Raw genomic sequence first — 22,994 nt, 5'->3', positions numbered from 1 at the left:
CCGGGTTGAGGAACGTCCACTACACTCTTCGCACTTCCCCCCTCGCCCCTTCTTCCCCAGGACTCTACCTTCTGTCTTTCTCCAAATCCACTTCCTCTTGCTCCTGGCTCCTCCCTGTTGAACAACTGCCACCTTGTAAGTGAACGTAAGTGAGGCCGTCTTGTCATGACAAATGACCATTTCCTAGTTAAAACTCTTCTAGCATGTTATCCTTATAAATTACTGCAAGCTTTCATGATTTTCACATACCCCTGCTGAGGTCCTCTGACAGCTTTGTTCCTAACAAACGTAACAAATATTCCCACGAACAAGAAGGCCTCCCAGAGGAAGGAACACCTGTAGGATATTCATCATCAGTGACAGAAGAAAAGAACAATGCAGACCCATGAGTCTGTCTTGCCTGAAGGCTGACATTTCTAAAGCCCCTCCTTACTGCCCATTTTCCCTATATAACTGCCTCAAGATTCTACAAGTGTTTAAGATGGTTTGTTTGAGAAATTAGTCTGCCATCTTCTGGTTATGCTGGCTAACCATGTGAAAGCTTCCTTTCTCAACCTCCTACTCATTGTGATTAATTGGCTCAGATCGTGGCTAGCAGAGTGAGCCTATTGGTCAGTAACAAAATAGTGTTGGTATCTATATCTTGGTTGAGTCCTCCCCAGTGCAGACGACTGCCCGGCTGGTGTGAAAATCAGTGGCAGCCCCAGAGGTGGTGGAGAGATGGCCAGTAGCACCCAGTCTCCCTACATGACCCCGGTGAGTCCCGGGGCTGTGGGCACTGGGTGGTGCTGGCCCACGTGGAGCTGGCAGTCTCGAACAGATGGAGGATTCTGCAGCCCTAGTCAAGCCGTGCCATTTCATTATCCTGGTGACTAGTGTTTACTCTCCAACCCTTGGATTCAAAGGCCAAATGTTTCAAATCAGAAGGACAATCCTCCTATGGGCAGCACAGAGTTAAAACACAGCCTTGGAGTTGGCACGAGAAAGAGGACGGGCGCAGTCCCCACAGACGTGCAGAGCCCCCTGGTGACCCACTGACCTCCAGGAGTAAGAACCAGGCTGCTGCCTCCACGGTGCAGTGGGACTGTCTCACGGCCCAGCTGTTCTGCTCAGTCCCAGCCCCCTCAGAGGGCCAGAACAGAAGCTGCGACCACAGGCAGCATAGGACTCGCTGTTTGGTCCGGGAAGCACTTGGTGAGCCAGGAGCGAGGGTGTTCTGTGCTTCATGGTGAGAAGAAGCCTGTGTGGTGGTTACAAGCATGGGTGCTGGGGTTCAAACCCCACTCTGTCACTCACCTGCTGTGTGGCTTTGGGCAAGTTCCCAAACCTTTCTGTGCCTCAGTTTCCTCATCTGTAGAGGTGGCACTAATCATGACCTGGGTTGTTGTGAGGATAACGAGAAACACAGACAGGAAGGTCGGCCACCAGAAGGGACTCGGGACCTCTGGGGCAGCAGCATCCTCTGGCGAAAAGCCTCGCACTGTCTCCTGCAGGTGAGTTCCCTCTTCCAGTGGGGCTGGGTGCCTTTTGGTGACACGGGGCCTACAGAAGGAGGCTGCCCACCCTGTGGCCTGTAGGGCCTGGCTCTACTGTCTGGACTTCTAGATAGGAAGGGAAGGAAAATGTTCTCAGGCTCCAGGCCCGGCCAGAAGCAGAGAGCAATTCTGACCCAGCACAGAGACCAATTCATCTGGACCAATTCCTCCAGACGCAAACACCTGCCACCGTCAATGCCTGCAAGCCAAGGCCTTCGCCGTCACATCACACCTAAACCTCCCGAGAACACTGCCAGGCTGGGGCTGTCGTGTCGCTGCTCCGTGGATGAACCTGGGGTGCAAACAGCTCAAGCGATTTGCCCAATAGCAGAGCTGTTCGCACAAGGAGCAGGAGGCAAACTCAGGCCTGTGGGGCCATAAAACCAGCACAAAAACCCATCCTCCTGTGCCATGCGGAGCAAAAGCGAGTGCTGTTGTTTCCTGCTAAGATCCCTCACTCACTCACTCACACACACACACACACACACCCACATGCACACAACCAGGTCCAAACTCCACAACAGACCCGCTGGTCAGGCTTTAAACAAAACAAATTTGTTCTGTCAGTTCTGGAGGTCAGAAATCAAAAATGAAAGTGTCAGCAAGGCTGTTTCCTTCTGGAGGCTTCAGAGGAGAATCTGTCTTCTCTCTGCAGGTCATCCCCTTCTCTGGGTTCATCCAAGGGGATCTCAAGGAAGGACTTGAGATCACTGTCAATGGGGCCGTTTTAGCCTTCCGTGGAACCAGGTACCAGGAAGTATGGTTTCTCTGTAGCCTTGCCCCTTAGCAAAGATTGGCACCTGTCCACTCAGGTTGGTTCACCCAACATACTCCCAGCTGCCTGCACCTGGAGATGCCAGATAAGTGGGGCCTGGCCTCTGCCAACACTAAATTGCACCATTGCCCTCTGCCAATAGCGTGTGGGCACAGTTAACACAGAGTTCCAGTAGACATAGGGATGACGGGAACTCGCAGTCTAAAGAGAGAAGCAGGCAAACCCGGAGGCAGATGATTATGTTGCAGGGTTGAACGTTGCACACTGTGAGCCAGACTTGCAAAAGGTGACTTTCTTTATTTCCTGTAACTGCCCTCATCTATTTCGGAATCCTCATTCGGTTATAGTGGAAATTTAAACTTGCAATCACATGTTATATGATGAAAACCTTCATGCCTGGACAGCTCATCTTTATTCTATGTCACCCCTTTTATTTTATTTTATTCATTTTTTGGTTTCGTCCCCCCTTTTAGACTCTGTCTTTGTAGCTATATTCCCATCAATTTCACATGTTCTTTAAATTTGTTCTCCTCTTTCCCAATTGAGCAGACATGGGCCAGCCTCCAACCAGTGTCCACTGGGTGCTGAAGGCTCTTCTAGGCACGTTACCCAACATCCATCTTTGACACAAATTTGTAATTACTTTCCAAGACCTACGCTTCTTGTCGCTAGCATCAACACTTTTCTTTACCCATTTTCTACTTATTTTTAGAAAATCACACTGTAAGGGCAAAATGCAATAACTGCACAAAAACACACTAAGTGCTAATTAGGGGAACAGAAAGGATGGCGACAGACTGAGGTTCGCGGGTCGCAGGCAAATTCCCGGACATTCGCCAGTCAAAGGCGAGGCCCTCCCGTTCATGCCATTGGCATCAGCCAGGCTACAGTTGACTATCTGATTTCCCTCGCCTAGGTTTGCTGTCAACTTTCAGATTCGCCGTAGTGACAATGACATTCCTTCACTTCAACCCACGGTTTGAAGAGGTGGTGTGTGTGGTCTGCAACACGAAGCGGAAAGGACGCTGTGGGCCTGAGGAGAGGAAGACGCCACTGTCCTTACAGAGGGGAAGTCCCTTTGAGCTCAGCGTCCTGGTGCAGAGCTCCCATTTCCAGGTGAGCAGGAGCACTCCTCTCGTCCCTCCCACTGCCTGTCCCCTCAGCCCCAGCAGCCATGGTGACTAGCCTTAAATAGTCACACACTTTGAGATCTGGCCGAGCAAGGCCATAACAGCGATAACAGGATCATTTCCTGGTAAGGGTGTTACTGATGGCTGCAGTCTCCTTACGCACCTTCACCTGCACCCACCGGGGCACCTGTTGCTTCTTTTACCCAGGAAATAAGAACCAGATAAGTCTCCAGGGTGTTTTTTGGCCTCCTGGGTCTTTAAAGTTCCAGTTAATTCTGTTCCTCTTCTGTAGCCATTGATCCATTAAGCTCCTTGAGAAGATTTGTTTTTTGGCAACGTTGTTGCAGCCTTTATCCAGGGTCTATTATGGGGGAGCAGTGAGGGTGGGGGGATGAGTATATCTGTGTCTGAGCTTCCTGGTGCCAAGGTGGGTGTTCCGTCCCCTCCATGTGCAACCCGAGGTCGCCTCTCCTCTGTTCCCTATGAACAGTTTGAGGCATATTTAAATAACACCCCAGGTGAGCTAGGATCAGACAGACAAACCTACTGCAATAAACAAACAACCATAAGAATTAAAAAGCCGACAACTAGAGCCAAGCAGAGATTGAGTGTGGATGTCCTACAGGCCCCATCAAAGATTCCCTGTCTCCCTCCACCAGGCACCCAGAGCTGGGACCTGGGAGTCGTCTTTGGTTCTTCCCTCCCCCCCTTCATCTCTCTCCAGAGCACCACCTCTCCCTCCCGAAGCCACTGCCTTGGTCTAGGCCACCTGACCGCTCACCACGAGGACCCTGGTCCAGTTCCCCACTCCCCTCTCACCCACCCACTGCGGCAGTGACCTTCCTATAAGCCAATCTGCTCACGTGCTCTCCCTGCTTAAAAATCCTGAAGGCCCCACATCCTTCTAAAGAAAGCCAAACTCCCCAGCAGGTCGTGCAGCATCCTCCCCAGTCTTGCCCCAGCACATCTCCCGGCCTCAGCCCTCCCCGATGAAGCTCACGCAGCCTCCACTGCTCCCTCCAGGCTCTCTGGGGCCACCAGGATTTTGCATCCGCTGTCCTGGTGCTGAAAGCACCCTTTGCCACCTCACCCCCATCCAACCCCTAATGGCCCCTCAACGCTCTGCCTAAATGTCTCTCCTCAGGGGCATCTTCCCTCCTGGCGGATCACTGGATCCCTCCCGACCAGGCCTACCGTGTCCCATTGGACTATTTTTTATTTTGTGAGGAAGATCGGCCCTGAGCTAACACCCATGCCAATCCTTCTCTTTTTTGCTGAGCAAGATTGGCCCTGAGCTAACATCCGTGCCCATCTTCCTCTATTATCTGAGACGCCAACCACAGCACGGCTTGACAAGCGGTGCGTCGGTGTGGGGCCGGGATCAGAACCTGCGAACCCTCGGGCTGCCGGAACAGAGCACGTGCACTTAACCGCTGTGCCACAGAGCCTGCCCCCTCACATTGGACTTTGTACATCACTTTTCCGTGCCAGTCACCACGTCCCAGTGTAATTGTGCTTACCTATCTGTCCCCATCACTCCACCCACAACTTCCCTCCTCCCCTGAGCCTTGTGGGCTGGGACTGTGGCTTGTTCAGTTGTGTGTCCCCAGCACTCTGCACAGTACCGGGCACACAGGAGGGACCAGGTAAGTGAGTGTGGAATGTGGTTCGCACAGCCAGTAGAAGAGGAAACCAGTCAGGGCCGGAAGATCCGTTTGCTGGGAGAGACAGGGTCCAGGACACGAAGGGGAGCAGGATCTGGCCCCGACTTTGGCTTCTCAAGTGCTGGGGGTGGGAGAAGGGGTGTCTCTCCACCCAGCCGTCCTGGGGCCCATCACAGTCTCGCTCGGGCACCCGCCTCCTGCCCCGCTGACGGCAGGACAGTGGAGCTCCAGGGAGCCCTGCAGGGCAGCCGGACTCGGGCCCTGGCCTGGGCAGGACAGGGTGTGGGGGCACAACCAGACAGAACTGGCCACCATATGGGATTTATCACTTGCTACCTGGGCGAGCTTGGGCGTGTTGCTTAACCTTTCTGAGTCTGGATGCCTCGCTAGTCAAACAGGAGCTAATTTCTCCCTGGTAAAGCGCTGAAGGCCGAGCCCGGCACGTAATTGGCTCTCAGTAAATGCTAGTCTTCACCTTCTGGGTGAAATGTGGCCTGGAAGCAATGGGAGCTAAGGGAAGCTGGTGGGTCTACATCAGACTCGTCCTCCTCTCCCTCTGGAGGAGCCAGTGGGGATCGCCCCTCCTCCAACCCCGGCACTGCCCGCTTCCTAACCAGAGTGCACCTGGGAGGGTGGGGAGATCTGGGCGCCTTGAGCTCAGGAAGGCTTGATGGGACGAAAGTAGGCGAGGGGGAGTCAGGGGTGGCATTTCTGACCACAACTCTGCTGTGGTCTCACCCTCGTGTGGCACCAACTTTAACCACCATTTTGACTTTCTCATCACTCCCGTCTCCAGGGATCAGGCCGCCACCTCAGCTCCCATTATAAGCCCCGGCTCTCTCTTCAGAACCTCTTCCTTTTGGTTCTTCCTGTGGGTTGAAGGGAGGAGGCAGCGCCAGGCATCGGGCCTCTCCCATAGGGAGGGTGGGGCACACCCCTGACTCTCTGCCTGGCTGGGGGGGTGCTGTGGGGCTGGGGGGTGGCCCTGGTGATTTGGGAAACTCCCTGAATCACACTTGTGGGCTCAGTCCTCCGCCATTTGTGGGCGGCCCCAGAAGAGCGAGGCCCCACATTCAATGCCTCCTGCCAAGTGAGGCTGTGCTGGAGACACTCCCTGAGAAGAAAGATGTGCCAGAGGCCAGAGTGCAGCCATGTTTCTTCTCAGAGGATACCTTTCCCCCTGCCTCGTCCCCTTGAGAGAAGAAACAGCCCTGTCCTCCAATTCTGGCTGTCTGCTCGGGGCCATGGGGCTCGTTAACTGCTCAAGATCAACTCACATCAGAGAATTGTGTTGTGGTGCCCTCTGGGTGTGCGTGGTGGTCTTCACGCTGGTGAGAGCTGGTTAAAGCCTGGGTTTCTTTCTTCCAGAAGCAAACAATCATCCACAAGGTGCTGAGCACTCCTCCACAGATGGACGCGGTAAGTCTGGAAGCGCTGGTCAGCTCACAGCCTCACTGCCTCCCCCTTCACTGACGACTGATCTCTGGTGCCAGAGTCAAGAAGAAAGTGGTTTAGCAAGGGGATGGGGACATTGGGGCTGGGCCCTCTGCTCAAGAGACATGGAGTGAAACTCTCCCAGGGACAACACAGTCTGGAGAAGGCTGGACTCAGCCAGTGGCCCCAGAGGCAGGTCCCCTAGGGACCAGCAGCAAAACGGGTCCTTCTGTCACTGGGAGGGGAGTGCAGTGGTCCAGCATCAGGGGAGGAGGCCCTGCATCCAAGGACAAGCCCTGTTATATCATTGCTGTTCCTCCTCCTGCCAGTGCAGAGCAGACGGGAGACCTAGAGTCAGTGGGGCTGCCGTGGGTGGAGGGGCAGGTGACCCCGATGGGGTCTGGGAACATGGCAGGAAGTCCTACCAAGGCTGACATGAGAAGGAAGGTGATGGAGAATCCAAGGGCTGAGGCCTCACGACCTCTGTGTCACAGCAGAGCATCCCGTCTCGAAAGTGTGGGGCCCGTGTGTGTGTGTCACTCCCACACTGAATTTCCTAGTCCCTTCTCAACAGAATCCCGCAGTCCCACCTCCAGCATATCCCAACCCAGCCTATGTGAGTGTGCTCCAGGGAGGGCGGGGGTGTGGTTTGGGGTGGGCAGGGCGGGAGCTGAGGGGCAGTGACAACAGTGAGGCATCCTCCAGTGGCTGAAGTTCCTCAAACACCCGAATAAACGAGGAGACTATTGACAGGAGCTTCACCTTTAAAACGGTCCCTTCCCCATGAGCATATATGCAGCCTCCCCCTCTCAGCCCAGTGTCTTGTCATGTTTGGCCAAAGGTCTTTTCATGGCATTTTAAGCCCATTCATTTGAGGGACGCTGGGAAGTTTTCATGTGGCATTTACTGAACCAAGTAAAGATACCATGGAGTTCTTTCTTGGAAACGTGTGACTCACAGGCACGGTTGTCAAACTCGTTTGACAGTCCAGATTCATGGAAATTGGCACAAAGTGCCCTCTGCAGCAGTGGCTGCTCTGTCTGCTTGGGCTGACCTGGCCCTCTCCTCCCGACAGCCACTGCCTTTCTTCACCAACATCCCGGGTGGGCTGTACCCCTCCAAGAACATCACCGTGTCGGGCACCGTCCTGCCCAGCGCTCAGAGGTAAGCCAGGGCTCTCGGGGAGGAGAGATGGCCCAAGGTCATTCTGGCCATCCCCCTGGCTGTGGGCAGGCTAGGGAGGGCCAGGGACCCAGAGCTCAGTGGGCAGAGGAGGTCCATGTGAGCTGCCCACCCCCAGGTTCTACATCAACCTGCACTCTGGGAATGACATCGCCTTCCACCTGAACATTCGTTTCGATCAGAACGCCGTGGTCCGCAACACGCAGATCAATGGCTCTTGGGGGGCTGAGGAGCGAAGCCTGTCAGGAAAAATGCCCTTCACCCGGGGCCAGAGCTTCTCGGTAAGCTGCCCCTCAGAGGGGCTCTCATGGGGCCAACGGAGCAGGGGGTGGGTGCGCTAGGGGCACCTGGATCGAGATGGGAGCTGATGCCTCTGGGTGAGGGCTGGGGCCAGAAGAAGAGAAAGTGTTCAACCCATTGTTGTTATTATGTTACTATTTCCGTCCTACACACGGCAGGTGGGGGCTCTGCTGTTTACAGGTGAGGAAACAGACTCACAATGCAGGTTACTCGCCTGAGGTCACACAGCCGATCAGCGCCAGATGGAACCCAAGAATGAGGGTCATTCCTCATCCACTCACTCACTCACTCATTCACTCACTCATTCAGTCAACAATCATTTCTCAGCTGTTCTATCAGGGCCCACTTTGTGTAGGAAGTGCCCCAGGAGCGGGAGGACAGCCACTAAACGGACAGACGAGGTCCTGCGCCCAGGGAGTTGACAGTTCAGGTGGGAGAGGAACAAGGACACAGATGCTTGGACAGGTCCTTTCAGATGACAGCAGGTTCTCTGCAGAAGGCCAAACAGAATAAGCGGACGGATTGAGCATGTGGGCAGGGGCCGCGCTGCCTTCCACAGGACAGCTCTCCGAAGAGGCCACCGTGCAGCTGAGACCTCAATGGTAGAAGCAGCCCGCCTCTCAGAGATCTGCGGGGTATATTCAGGGGGACAGTGGAGGTAGCAGCTGTTTTTGCAAAGGCAGAGAGTCATGGGCATGGCCCGTCCTGGAACTGGGAGGTCAGGGGCTTCCCCGGAGAGAGTGGGACAGAGAGGGGTGGGTGGCACAGCTGAGGCCCGGCTCACACAGATCAGGTGTTGTCAGCCTTGACTACGCAGTCAAATCCCCCTGGGGAAATTAAAGAAGAAAAGTCGATGCCTGTGCCCGCCCCAGGCCAATGAGGGGGTGAGCCTGGGCCTCCATATCTTTAAATACACCCTGATATGCTTTACCCAGGGTGGAAAATGACTGATATAGGGCCTTGAGGGCCATGGAAAGGAGTTTGGATTTTAATACAGTGTGTTGGTGTGTGTCAAATCAGAGTGCCATATACTGTGATATATAGATAGCTGTGGTACTTGAGGCAATTGACCACTGCTCTGTGCCACAGTTTCCTCCTCTACAAATGGGCAAATAATAACATCATCTCATAGAGATGTAAGAATGAAGTGAAATCGTGTTTGTGACATGCTGAGGACAGTGTCTGGTGTGCAGTAAGTGGGCGAGGGTCAGCTATTGCAATGGGGTGATGACATTTTCACAGACGTGCTCTGACAGCCTCCTGGAGAATGTTTGGGGCGAAAAAGACAAGTTAGGAGGCTGCCGCTGCAGGAGTGCAGGTGCGGAGCGCTCCTGTGTGCCGGGTACTAGGGACGTGGATGGCAGAAGCCAGCATTCCTGCCCCTGGAGGCTCAGGGTCCAGCTGGAGAATGAGGATGGGGGTGGGGCCGTGGCCTGAAGGGGCACCTGACTCGACTAGGAGGGCGTGAGGAGGTGGGGAAGGCAGGGAAGGCTCGCCTTCCTGGAGGTAGGGGGGAGAATCCAGTAGGATGAGCACAGTTATCCCTGTGGGCGAGGTGTGCAGAGTGGGGAGCAGAGGAGGAAGGGCATCCCGGGCGGTGGGAACAGAATATGCAAAAGTACAGGCAGGAGAGCACACGGCTTTTAGTGAAGAACGAATCCTTCAGAGTGACTAGAAGGCAGGTGTGGGGCCTGCTTGGTTATTGTTTGAGGAAGGCAGGAAGGAGGGAGGGAGACACAAGCCCGCATTTAGGGTTGAGGACTTTCCAAGCCAAGTGCAAATACGTGGTCTCTCTGTCCAGGTGTGTATCACGTGTGAAAGCCACTGCCTCAGGGTGACCGTGGATGGTGGGCACCTGTGTCATTACAACCACCGCCTGAGGGACCTGCCCGCCATCAACAACCTGGAGGTGGCGGGTGACATCCAGCTGAGCCAAGTGCAGACATAGGCGGGATCCCTGCCCAGGGGACGAGGGCTGGGGCATGTTGCTGTCCGGATCTGCTTATCACCTCCACCTTCCCTGTCCCTGCCCCAGCCCCTCCCAGCCTGCCGAGGATCTCTGCTGGGGAGACCACGTCCTTGTCTGGCCCTGCTGAGGCTGCAGCCAGCCTGGAGTGGCGAGGGCTGCTGGCTGGGACTGCCTTCCTCGGTCGGGGCAGGACCTGGGGCTCCAGCTGCCCCAGTCCTACCATCCGAGGAAAGGGGTGGTTCGTGCAGGCTACAACCCTGTGGTCAGTCCCTTCTGCAGAAAGGGAGGTCCTGGGCCTTCCGAAGCACCCAGCCCAAGCCTACACCCCATCTGTCCCTCAACGACATTCCCGCCCCACTCAGCTCCACCTCAGTCCCAGGCCACCAGCTGTGTCCTCCACGGGGGAGGCGGTGTCCTCGGTCCCTCCCCATTCTCCTACCTTCTGCCTCTCCCGCACCTGCAACCTCGCTCCAGAAAAGCTGCCCTGAGGACACCCTGCTGGTTTCCACCAACTGATGGGAACTGTCTCAGCAGGGGGCTCTCCCTTTCCCGGTGTCATTCAGAGAAAGAAAGAAAAATGCTTGTCGGCACACGTGTCCGGGATGATTGTGGCTCTTTTAACGTGTTTGGAGACATTTTGGAGTCTCTGGAATTGGGGGGATCCTGGCTGAGGGGGGCAGGAGGAGAGAGTGTGGGCTCGTTTTGATTGCGGGGGAGTCCCTACATCCACCCCTGCTCCCAGTGGGTCCACTACAAATGCCACCAGGGTGTGGGAGAAGGCAGGCCAGGCTCAGGCCTCTTGGGCGGGAATCTCTGATGCAGGAAGCTTGGGAACAGAGGAGAACCCAGGAAACAGCCCCATGTTCCCGAGATGGGCCAAGGGCTGGGCCTGAGCCCACAGGGGCGTTAGATGGCAGGGCCAGCTCGTCAGAACCCTGTGTCTCAGCAGGAGGAGGTGGCAGGTGGGGTCTGGAGAAGCTGACTTGGAATGGAGTCCTGTTCGTGGGGTTCTGCTATGGGTCTCCTAGCCTTGGGCCTCAGTGGTTGGGTGTGGTGGGGAAAATGGCTCAGTGTGTGGGGTTCTGCCAGCCACTGGGCGGTGCAGGGGGCCCGGCTCTAAGTCCATATGATGCCAACACATCCTGAACTCCATCAAGAATCTAGGGCCTCGGGAACCAGGGTGCGGCTCAACGTGTAGTCCTCAGGCCGGTAGCACCGAGCAGCACCTGGAAGCCTGTTAGATATGCAGAAGCTGGGCCCTGGGGCAGACCTCCTGAACCAAGGTCTGCATTGTAATGAGATACCAGCGGGGTGGTGTGCATGTTAGGTCAGAGCGTGAAGGGCACCGGGTTAGGTGACCGCATTCTTGACCAGGTCCCAGATGCATTTCTGGTACAGTGGAGGTTGGCATGCCCCCGTTACCCCCCTCACTTGAGTGGGAGCGGGGAGGGGAGAAGTGGGCGGGGAGCCAAGGACAGGGAGGCCAAAGCCAAGCTGGGGGTCAGATTTTGCCAGACCCCCACTTCGCCTCTGCCTGAGCTCCCTCCTTGTTCACCCCTGAAAAGGAAACATGTCTCCGTCCCTTGAGAAGCCTTCAGTCACAGAGGTGGACCATCACAGGATCTTGGTCCCTTCTGGGTCGCCAATTGTTAACACCCAAAATTGGGGTTCTCTGCCCGATGCACATAAACAAGCCAATTAATTACGGCATCAGCCGTTGGGAAGAGAAATCAGCTTTTATTCTGCAAGATCGATCTACAAGGAGACTAGGGGAGTGTGCCCTCAGATCTGTCTCCCCGATTCAGGATTTGGGGCCAAATTTAAGAGGTTAGGGAGAACAGGTTGGCACATGGAAACACTAGTGGGACAGGCTTTGATTGGTGGACTTCAACTATTTATGGTAAGGTTTTAGACATTTATGACAGGGTTACAAACATTTATGATGGGGTTCTAAACATTTATGATGGGGTTCTAAACATTTATGATGGGGTCTAGAAGGCATTTTAACACAGGACCTTCCTGAATGAGGGACCCCTGTCTTCTGATAAGAGTCTGACTTTCAAGTTCCGGTGGAGTCCTGGCCCTTGGGTTCCGTCGGGAGGAGGGTCTTTAGTTTCGAGGTCATTTCAGGTCATGATTTCTTCTTTTACGCCTGCTAGGGCTTCGTGACTTGGCAGTTTTTCTGAAAGACAATCCTTAATCACTTTGTTGATAAGAGATGGAGTCTGTTGGAACTGGCTCTAAACAGGCCTGTGGTTACAGCCTCTGCAACACTACCTGACTCAAGAGGAAGAGTGATGGAGGGGAAGGAGACAGTAGGGTTAATCAGTTCATTTACCACGTCTTAACTTTTGCAAACGTTACAGACACCTAAGACCATGCAGACCCATCGCCCATGCAGTGAAGGGCCCTGAAGTTCAAGCTTCTCAGCGACCCCTCCTCTGGGTTCAGTCCCTAAACCAGCCGGAGGGCGGGATGACGGACCGGCTGGCAGCCAGTGGTATTTGCCAGGTGCAGATGAAACTGGTTTGGCCATAACACCTGACCCCAGCCTGGACCCGATTCCAGTGTGTGTGTGTGTGTGTGTGTGTGTGTGTGTGTGTGTGCGTAGGCTTCCCCTACACCAACAAGCCATTGTTGGATGCCAGCTGGGTGTCTGAGAATTCAGTTCAGTCCTGACACTACCTACCCAGAGATAAAATCAGATTCCACAGGTAAAGGACTCAGTCCCACAAGACCGCCCCCCACTACAGACGCCAGTCGCAAGTCCAAGTTGTCACTGTGCTTCTGATCGATCAGTACAGACTGGAGGTTCCAACAACCCCTCCACCTCAGGACGCCAGTTGCAAGTCCAGGTTGTTGTCCGTGCCTCTGAGTGACTGGTTATAAATCAGAGCTTCCCATGATCACCTCCTCAGGTTCGATTCCTTTGCTAGAACGGCTCACAGGACGCAGGGAAACACTTACTTAGGTTCACTAAGTTTATTAAAGGATGTGATAAAGGATACAGATGAGCATCCAGATGGAAGGGATGCGTAGGGCAAGAAATGAGTGAAGGGGTGCGGAGCATCCACGCCCTCTCTGGGCATGCCACTCTCCCAGCTCCTCCGTGTATTCACCAACCTGGAAGCTCTTAGAAAAAGACAGCTGAGCTTTGGGGTTTTTCTGGAGGCTTCATTAGGTAGTCGTGATTGACTAGGCTGTTGGGAATTGATTCCACCTCGAGCCCCCCACTCCTGCTACCCCTTCACCCCGGGAATCAGGGGGTAGGTCTGAAAGTTCCAATCCTCTGATCACATGGATGGTTCTCCTGGCAACCAGCCCCCTCCCTTGGGTGGGTCCGAAAGTCATCTTCAGTAACATAAACAAGAAATTCCAAGGGTTTTGGGAGCTGTGAACCAGGAACTGTGGATGAAGACCAAACATATATGAGAAATATATTTTGATCATCTAAATGACTAAATGTATATTTCTTATAAATCACCATATTGCATGGCCCTGCCGCATAGGAGACACTCAGTGATGTTCTGTTGCTTGTCCCTGGCCTCCTGGTGTGTGCCCAGAACTGGACACTGTACCCAAGGAATCTGGCCAACACCTCACAATATGGGGCCTGCACCTCCCTTGTTTCTAGATATTCTAGCTCTAGGAATGCAGCCTAAGATGATTTTATTTTGGGGGGCAGCCATATCACTCGGTGGTTCTCACCGACTAAAGCCCTACAGTTCTCTCCACATGTAGCAGCTGCTCCTCAGCCCCCTCCCAGCAACCGTCATAATGGGCCCAGCTGCAGGCAGTGATGGTTGTGGTGTTCCAGAAACATGGCAAATCCCAGGCCACTTCCTCCATGACTCAGGTCTTTCTTCCACACTGCCGGGGAAGGCTTGCCCTATCCACCCAACAAAGGAGGCACCAGGTAAGATTAGAACCTAGCCCCTGCACCTCCTCCCCAACCACCTCTATTCCCAAGGGGTGTCAGACCCACCGCGTGCTCCAGGGGGAAAGATTCCTAAGTTCCTACCTGGTGATGATAAGACGAATGAGCTTACATGTTGTTGACGTAAAATAACCAATAACCGTTCTCTAGATAAGAGAGATAGGTGAGTTTCACTTGAGCCAGAGTGAGAATTATAACCCAGGAAAGCCTTTTCCAGAATGGAAGAAAACCTTCTGGAGAAACATGATTTTCAATACAGTCTTATATCTTTTTTAGAACAAAGAACGTACATTAAACACATCCAGGATACATTTTCATCATAGTTTCCAAGAGGTATTCAGTTGCAAATTAGCAGGTCAACATGACCCTGATGCCAAGAAAGGGACTAAGGTGGGTGGCATTACCAAAAAGGGGTGGGAGGGGAAGTACGCATTCTTCTCTTAAGACAGTGCATTCTTACTTTAATGGTTAAAGGAGCTGTATGTAGTATGTGAGATAGGCCATAAGTCAGGCTTCTTTAGTCCAGGCCGAATCAGTTTTGAACCCGAATACTCACCCCATACACCTCAATGTGTGAAAATCTCCTGTCTTTTGCCCCTTTTGATCAAGAGTCTTTCTTTTTTTTTTTTTTTTTTGTGAGGAAGATCTGCCCTGAGCCAACCTCCAAGCTAATCCTCCTCTTTTTTTTTCTTGCAGAGGAAGACCGGCTCTGAGCTAACATCTATTGCCAATCCTCTTCCTTTTTTCCCCAAAGCCCCAGTAGGTCGTTGTATGTCATAGCTGCATGTCCTTCTAGTTGGCGAATGTGGGACGCGGCCTCAGCATGTCTGGAGAAGCGGTGCGTCGGTGCGCTCCCGGGATCTGAACCGGGGCCGCCAGTAGTGGAGCACGTGCACTTAACCGCTAAGCCGCGGGGCCGGCCGAATAGTCTTTTGATAGAAAGCATTGATGATCAAAATATTGTCCCTCGAGGGGCCGGCCAGGTGGCACAAACGGTTAAGTGCGCCCTCTGAAAATTCTCAGAGAAATTTTTAAGTCAAAAGAAAGACTTCATTTAGGATTTGAATTGGGGGGAAGCTTGTCAAAAATGTCAGGTTTTAAAACACTCGGTCCAACAAGATCAACTCATTCTTTGCAAATTATGGTATGTCGAACAAGGTGCACGAAGGAAAGGGGTGCAGACAGATGTGCGGCCCTGGGGTGCCTTCTACCTGCTGGTGCCTGTATGACTCTGAACTGCTCATCCCCAGCTTGGGGCCTGTGGGTCTCTCTCTGGTACATTGCAGGGACCTGCTTGACTGCACTGTTCCCTGCCCCCACACACTCCCCAACCAAGCCTATCCTGCTAGTCTCTTTCAGTCCATCATGTTCCCTGACTGGGTGCTAAAGCCAATTAAGGACGGTTTATTTAACATGTCTCCCCCACCCTCATGTCACATGGAAGGTTCTATTAACCTTCTATTCTATAATAGGTTCTATTAACCTATTAACCCCAAGATTCTCCTCTCTCCATTCTAAAACCCAGAAACAAGAGAGAGAGGAGAAGAGAGGGAGAAGAGAGGAAGGAGATAAATTCATAGAGAAGGGGCTCAGAAGCTGCCAGGGAACCACAGTACTCTAGGAGAACAATCTCTATCTTGATGTTTTGTATTTACAAAACATTTCTTTCTATGTGATTATGTTTTTATATCAAAAATAGAATTTTAAGGGGAGAAACATTTTTTTGAGAACCCAAATATCCTTATTAGGTCAGGCTGCTGCTAGTGAGCAGTGTGACCTTGGGCGTGTCCCTTAGAGTCTGAGCCTCGGCTTCTCTGTGTGTAAAACGGGTATAACCAGGCCTTCCCACTGCGGCCACCACCATGAGCACAGGCAAAGTCCAACCACATGGGCACTGTCAAGTAGCCCCACTGTTTTCTGGACACTGCCCAAGCATGCTCAGGAGACAGTTACATACAATGGGCGGTATTGTCTAGAAACTCACTGTCGTGTCAGTGTGGTCAGGCTCTTTGAACCTCTAGGAACCAAATATGATTCAGTCTCAGGGGTGGAGCTCACAAAAGAGAGGAAGGAAGGGTCACCGGGTTGAGGAACGTCCACTACACTCTTCGCACTTCCCCCCCTCGCCCCTTATTCCCCAGGACTCTACCTTCTCTCTTTCTCCAGATCCACTTCCTCTTGCTCCTGGCTCCTCCCTGTTGAATAACTGCCACCTTGTAAGTGAACGTAAGTGAGGCCATCTTGTCATGATAAATGACCCTTTCATAGTTAAAACCCTTCTAGCATGTAATCCTTATGAATTACTACAAGCTTTCATGATTTTGACATACCCCTGCTGAGGTCCTCTGACAGCTTTGTTCCTAACAAACGTAACAAATATTCCCAAGGAACAAGAAGGCCTTCCAGAGGAAGGAACACCTGTAGGATATTCATCATCACTGACAGAAGAAAAAAACAATGCGGACCCAGGAGTCCATCTTGCCTGAAGGCTGACGTTTCTAATGCCCCTCCTTACTGCCCATTTTCCCTATATAACTGCCTCAAGATTCTGCAAGTGTTTAAAATGGTTTGTTTGAGACATTAGTCTGCCATTTTCTGGTTATGCTGGCTAACCATGTGAAAGCTTCCTTTCTCAACCTCCAACTCATTGTGATTAATTGGCTCAGATCGTGGCGAGCAGAGCAAGCCCATGGCTTAGCAACAAACAGCGTTGGATTCTATTTCTTGGTTGAGTCCTCCCCAGTGTAGATGACTGCCTGGCTGGTGTGAAAATCAGTGGTAGCCACAGAGGTGGTGGAGAGATGGCGAGCAGCACCCAGCCTCCCTACATGACCCCGGTGAGTCCCGGGGCTGTAGGCACTGGGCAGTGCTGGCCCGGGTGGAGCTGGCAGTCTCTGTCAGATGGCGGATCCTGCAGCTCCAGTCAGGCCGTGCCATTTCATTATCCTGGTGACTAGTGTTTACTTTCCAATCCTTGAATTCAAAAGCCAAATTTTTCAAATCAGAAGGACAATCCTCCTACGGCCAGCACAGAGTTAAAACTCGGCCTTGGAGTCGGGGCGAGAAAGAGGACAGGTGCAGTCCCCACAGATGCCCGCAGCCCCCTGGTGACCCACTGACCTCCAGGAGTAGGAACCAGGCTGCTGCCTCCACAGTGCAGTGGGACTGTCTGGTGGCCCAGCTGTTCTGCTCAGTCCCAGCCCCCTCAGAGGGCCAGGACGGAAGGTGCGACCACAGGCAGCATAGGACTCGCTGTTTGGTCCGGGAAGCACTTGGTGAGCCAGGAGCGAGGGTGTTCTGTGCTTCATGGTGAGAAGAAGCTTGTGTGGTGGTTACAAGCATGGGTGCTGGGGTTCAAACCCCACTCTGTCACTCACCTGCTGTGTGGCTTTGGGCAAGTTCCCAAGCCTTTCTGTGCCTCAGTTTCCTCATCTGTAGAGGTGCCACTAATCATGGCCTGGGTTGTTGTGAGGATAACGAGATAACACAGACAGGAAGGTGGGCCACCAGAAGGGCCTCGGGACGTCTGGGGCAGCAGCGTCCTCTGGCGAAAGCCTCGCACTGCCTCCTGCACGTGGGCTCCCTCTGCCAGCAGGGCTGGGTGCCCTCAGGTGACACGGGGCCTCCAGAAGGAGGCTGTCCACCCTCTGGCCTGTAGGGCCTGGCTCTGCTGTCTGGACTTCTGGATAGGAAGGGAAGGAAAATGTTCTCAGGATCCAGGCCCGGCCAGAAGCAGAGAGCAATTCTGACCCAGCACAGAGACTAATTCCTCCAGATGCAAACACCTGCCACCATCAATGCCTGCAAGCCAAGGCCTTCTCCATGGCATCACATCTAATCTTCTGGAGAACACTGCCAGGCTGGTGCTGTCGTGTCACTGCTCCACGGATGAGCCTGGGGTGCAGACAGCTCAAGTGACTTGCCCAACTCACACAGGGAGCAGGAGGCAAACCCAGGCCTGTGGGGCCATAAAACCAGAGCAAAAACCCATCCTCCTGTGCCATGCGGAGCAAAAGCGAGTGCTGTTGTTTCCTGCTAAGATCCCTCACTCACACACACCCCCCCACACACACACACACATGCACATGCACACATACACACGCAGGTCCAAATTCAACAGCAGCCTGGCTGGCCAGGCTTAAAACAAAACAAATTTGTTCTGTCAGTTCTGGAGGTCAGAAATCGAAAGTCAAAGTGTCAGCAAGGCTTTTCCTTCTGGAAGCTTCAGAGGAGAATCTGTCTTCTCTTTGCAGGTTGTCTCCTTCTCTGGGATCATCCAAGGGGGTCTCCAGGAGGGACTTGAGATCCCTGTCAGTGGGGCCGTTTTAGCCTCCAGTGGAACCAGGTACTTGGAACTGTGGCTTCTCTGCAGCCTTGCCCCTTAGTAAAGATTGGCACCTGTCCGCTCAGGTTGGTTCACCCAACACCCTCCCAGCTGCCTGCACGTGGAGATGCCAGATGAGTGGCGCCCGGCCTCTGCCAACACTGAATGGCACCACTGCCCTCTGCCAATAGCGTGCTCCCACCATTAACACAGACTCCCCGTGGACATAGGGATGACGGGAGCTCGCAGGCTAACAGAGAAGCAGGCAAGCCTGGAGGCAGATGATTATGTTGCAGGGTTGAACACTGCACACTGTGAGCCCGACTTGCAAAAGGTGACTTTCTTTATTTCCTGTAACTGCCCTCATCTATTTCGGAATCCTCATTTGGTTATAGTGGAAATTTCAACTTGTAATCACATGTAATATGATGAAAGCTGTCATGCCTGGAGAGGTCATCTTTATTCTATGCCACCCCTTTTATTTTATTTTATTCATTTTTTGGTTTTGTCCCCCCTTTTAGACTCTGTCTTTGTAGCTACAGTCCCATCAGTTTCACATGTTCTTTAAATTTGTTCTCCTCTTTCCCAATTGAGCAGACATGGGCCAGCCTCCAACCAGTGTCCACTGGGTGCTGAAGGCTCTTCTAGGCACGTTACCCAACTTCCATCTTTGACACAAATTTGTAATTACTTTCCAAGACCTACGCTTCTTGTCGCTAGCATCAACACTTTTCTTTACCTATTTTCTACTTATTTTTAGAAAATCATACTATAAAGGCAAAATGCAATAACTGCACAAAAAGACACTAAGTGCTAATTAGGGGAACAGAAAGGATGGCGACAGACTGCGGTTCGCATATCACAGGCAATTTCCCAGACAGACGGCAGGCAAAGGCGAGGCCCTCCTGGTCCTGCCATTGGCATGAGCCAGGCTACAGGTGACTATCTGATTTCCCTCGCCTAGGTTTGCCGTCAACTTTCAGATTGGCTGCTGTGACAATGACATTCCCTTCACTTCAACCCACGGTTTGAAGAGGTGGTGTGTGTGGTCGGCGACACGAAGCAGCAAGGACGCTGGGGGCCTGAGGAGAGGAAGACGCCAATGCCCTTACAGAGGGGGAGTCCCTTTGAGCTCAGCGTCCTGGTGCAGAGCTCCCATTTCCAGGTGAGCAGGAGCTCTCCTCTCATCGCTCCCACTGCCTGTCCCCTTAGCCCTAGCAGCCATGGTGACTAGCCTTAAATAGTCACACACATTGAGATCTGGCCGAGCAAGGCCATAATAGCGATAACAGGATCATTTCCTGGCAAGGGTGTTACTGATGGCTGCAGTCTCCTTACACACCTTCGCCTGCACCCAGAGGGGCACCTGTTGCTTCTTTTACCCAGGAAATAAGAACCAGATAAGTCTCCAGGGTGTTTTTTGGCCTCCTGGGTCTTTAAAGTTCCAGTTAATTCTGTTCCTCTTCTGTAGCCATTGATCCATTAAGGTCCTTGAGAAGATTTGTTTTTTGGCAACATTGTTGCAGCCTTTATCCAGGGTCTGTTATGGGGGGCAGCGAGGGTGGGGGGATGAGTATATCTGTGTCTGTGCTTCCCGGTGAGAAGGTAGATGTTCCCCTCCCCTCCATGTGCAACCCGAGGTCGCCTCTCCTCTGTTCCCTATGAACAATTTGAGGCATATTTAAATAACACCCCAGGTGAGCTAGGATCAGACAGACCTACTGCAATAAACAAATAACCATAAGAATTAAAAAGACAACTAGAGCCAGGCAGAGATTCAGTGTGGATGTCCTACAGGCCCCATCAAAGGTTTCCTGTCTCCCTCCACCAGGCTCCCAGAGTGGGGACCCCACAGTCATCCTTGGTTCTTCCCTCCCCCCCTTCATCTCTCTCCAGAGCACCACCACCTCCCCTCCCGAAGCCACTGCCTTGGTCCAGGCCACCTGATCCCTCACCACGAGGACCCTTGTCCATTTCCCCACTCCCCTCACACCCACCCACAAGGCACTGACGGTCCTATAAGCCAATCTTCTCGCGTGCTCTCCCTGCTTAAAAATCCTGAAGGCCCCACATCCTTCTAAAGAAAGCCAAACTCCCCAGCAGGACGTGCAGCATCCTCCCCAGTCTTGCCCCAGCACATCTCCCGGCCTCAGCCCTCCGGTATGAAGCTCAGGCAGCCTCCACTGCTCCCTCGAGGCTCTCTGGGGCCACCAGGATTTTGCATCCGCTGTCCCGGTGCTGAAGGCACCCTTTGCCACCTCACCCCCATCTAACCCCTAATGGCCCCTCAATGCTCTGCCTAAATGTTTCTCCTCAGGGGCATCTTCCCTGCCTGGCAGATCACTGGATCCCTCCCGACCGGGCCTACCGTGTCCCATTGGACTTTGTATATCTCTTTTCCGTGCCAGTCACCAAGCCCAAGTGTAACTGTGCTTACATATTTGTCCCCGTCACTCCACCCACTCCTTCCCTCCACCCATACCCTTGCCATCTGGGACTGTGGCCTGTTCAGTTGTGTCCCCGCAGCACTGTGCACAGTGCCGGGCACACTGGAGGGACCGTGTAAGTGAATGTGGAATGTGGTTTGCACTGTCAGTAGAAGAGGATGTCAGTCAGGGCAGGAAGATCAGTCTGCTGGGGGGACAGGGCCCAGGACAGGAAGAGGACAGGAAGGGCTCCTCATTTGGCTCCTCGAGTGATGGGTGGGGGGAAGGGGTGTCTCTCCACCCAGCCGTCCTGGGGCGCATCACTGTCCCGCTCGGGCACTCACCTCCTCCTCCGCTGACTGCAGGACTGTGGAGCTCCAGGGAGCCCTGCAGGGCAGCCCGACTTGGGCCCTGGCCTGGGCAGGACAGGGTGCGGGGGACACAACCAGACAGACTGGGCACCATGTTGCATTTGTCCCCTGCTACCTGGGCGAGCTTGGGCACGTTGCTTAGCCCTTCTGAGCCTGGCTGCCTCCCTAGGGAAACAGGAGCCGGGATCGCCTCCCTCGTGAAGCACTGAAGGCCGAGCCCGGCACGCGATAGGCGCTCAGTAGACGCTAGTCTTCACCTTCCGGGTGTAAAGCGGCCCTGAGCCGTGGGAGCTAAGGGAAGCGGGCGGGTCTACCTCTGACTCGTCCTCCTCTCCCTCTGGAGGAGCCAATGCGCATGTCCCCTCCTCCAGCCCGGCCCCGCCCCCTCCTAACCAGAGAGCACCTGGGAGGGCGGGGACCTCTGGGCGCCTCGGGCTCAGGAAGGAGAGGGGACAGGACGGAGGCGAGGGGGAGTCAGGGGAGGCATTTCTGACCACAGTTTCTGCCGTGGTCTCACCCTCGTGTGGCACCGACGTCAACTGCCATTTTGACTTGCTCATCCCTTCCGTCTCCAGGGATCAGGCCGCCAGCTCAGCTCCCATTTTAAGTCCCTTGCTCTCTCTTGGGAACCTCTTCATTTTGCATCTTCCTGTGGGTTGAAGGGAGGAGGCAGGGCCAGGCATCGGGCCTCTCCCATATGGAGGGTGGGGCAGACCCCTGACCCTCTCCTTGGCTGTGGTGCTGTGGGGGTGGGGGTGGCCCTGATGAGTTGGGAAACGCCCTGAATCGCACTTGTGGGCTCAGTCCTCCGCCGTCTGTGGGCGGCCCCAGAAGAGCGAGGCCCCACATTCAATGCCTCCTGCCAAGTGAGGCTGTGCTGGAGACACTCCCTGAGAAGAAAGATGGGCCAGAGCCCAGAGTGCAGCCATGTTTCTTCTCAGAGGAAACCTTTGCCCCTGCCTCGTCTCCTTGAGAGAAGAAACACCCCTGTCCTCCCGTTTTGGAGGTCTAGCCAGGGCCATAGGGCTGCTTACCTGCTCAAGATTCACCCAGCACAGAGGACTGTGTTAAGTGGTGCCCAGTGGTGAAAGGTGGTGGTCTTCATGCTGGTGAGAGCTGGTTAAAACAGGGGTTTCTTTCTTCCAGAAGCAAACAATCAGCCACAAGGTGCTGAGAGCCCCTGAACCGAATTACCCGGTAAGTGTTAAAGCTCTGCTCAGCTCACAGCCCCACCGTGTCCTCCTTCACCAAGGACTGAATCCTCTGGTGCCAGAGTCGGGCAGAAAGCAGTTTAGCAAGGGGATGGGGACACGGGGGCTGGGCCCTCTGCTCTGGAGACGTGGAATGAAACTCTCCTTGGGACAGCAGAGAGCCTGGCACGGGCTGGACTCACCCAGTGGCCCCAGAGGCAGGTCCCCTAGGGACCAGCAGGAAAACAGGTCCTTCTGTTGCTGGGGGAGAGTGCAGGGTCCAGCATTGGGAGAGGAGCCCTGCATCCAAGGACGAGCCCCCAGGGTGTCACTGCTGCTCCTCCTCCTGCCAGTGCAGAGCAGACGGGAGGCCTGGAGTCGGTGGGGCTGCCGTGGGTGGAGGGGCAGGTGACTGTGATGGGGTCTGACATGGCAGGAAGTCCCACCAAGGCTGACATGAGAGGGAAGGTGATGGAGAACCCAAGGGCTAAAGCCTCACGACCTCAGTGTCACAGTGGAGCATCCCCTCTGGAATGTGTGGGACCCGTGTGTGTGTCACTCCCACCTGAATTTCCTGGTCCCTTTTCAACAGAATCCCGCAGTCCCACCTCCGGCATATCCCAACCCAGCCTATGTGAGTGTGCTCCAGGGAGGGCGGGGGTGTGGTTTGCGGTGGGCAGGGCGGGAGGTGAGGGGCAGTGACAACAGTGAGGCATCCTCCAGTGGCTGAAGTTCCTCAAACACCCGAGTAAACGAG

The 22,994-nt window shown here is 54.0% G+C and overlaps 1 protein-coding gene and 1 long non-coding RNA gene across 2 annotated transcripts; one reads left to right on the top strand and one right to left on the bottom strand.

Moving 5' to 3' along the window:
* The first annotated feature begins 720 nt into the window (after positions 1-720).
* Positions 721-10,181, top strand: LOC101400624 (galectin-9-like). The gene is given in 11 exon segments (XM_087440249.1): positions 721-756; positions 2,191-2,282; positions 3,227-3,268; positions 3,270-3,426; positions 3,931-3,958; positions 5,007-5,086; positions 6,473-6,523; positions 7,113-7,154; positions 7,614-7,702; positions 7,839-8,001; positions 9,822-10,181. Coding segments are annotated over 11 exon segments (927 nt in total). The 3' UTR covers positions 9,969-10,181.
* Positions 10,182-11,706: 1,525 nt separating this feature from the next.
* On the bottom strand, positions 11,707-21,502 carry LOC147914942 (uncharacterized). The gene is made up of 2 exons (XR_015554670.1): positions 21,021-21,502; positions 11,707-12,171 (listed from the first exon to the last, which is right to left on the bottom strand). It is a non-coding gene; the product is annotated as an uncharacterized LOC147914942 (long non-coding RNA).
* Positions 21,503-22,994: the final 1,492 nt, after the last annotated feature.

This window comes from Ceratotherium simum, chromosome 16, assembly GCF_057802395.1.
Source record: "Ceratotherium simum simum isolate JZ-2026a chromosome 16, ASM5780239v1, whole genome shotgun sequence".
Lineage (NCBI taxonomy): Eukaryota > Metazoa > Chordata > Mammalia > Perissodactyla > Rhinocerotidae > Ceratotherium > Ceratotherium simum.
Note: the sequence above shows the minus strand (reverse complement) of the source record. Positions and strands in the feature narration are given on the sequence as shown.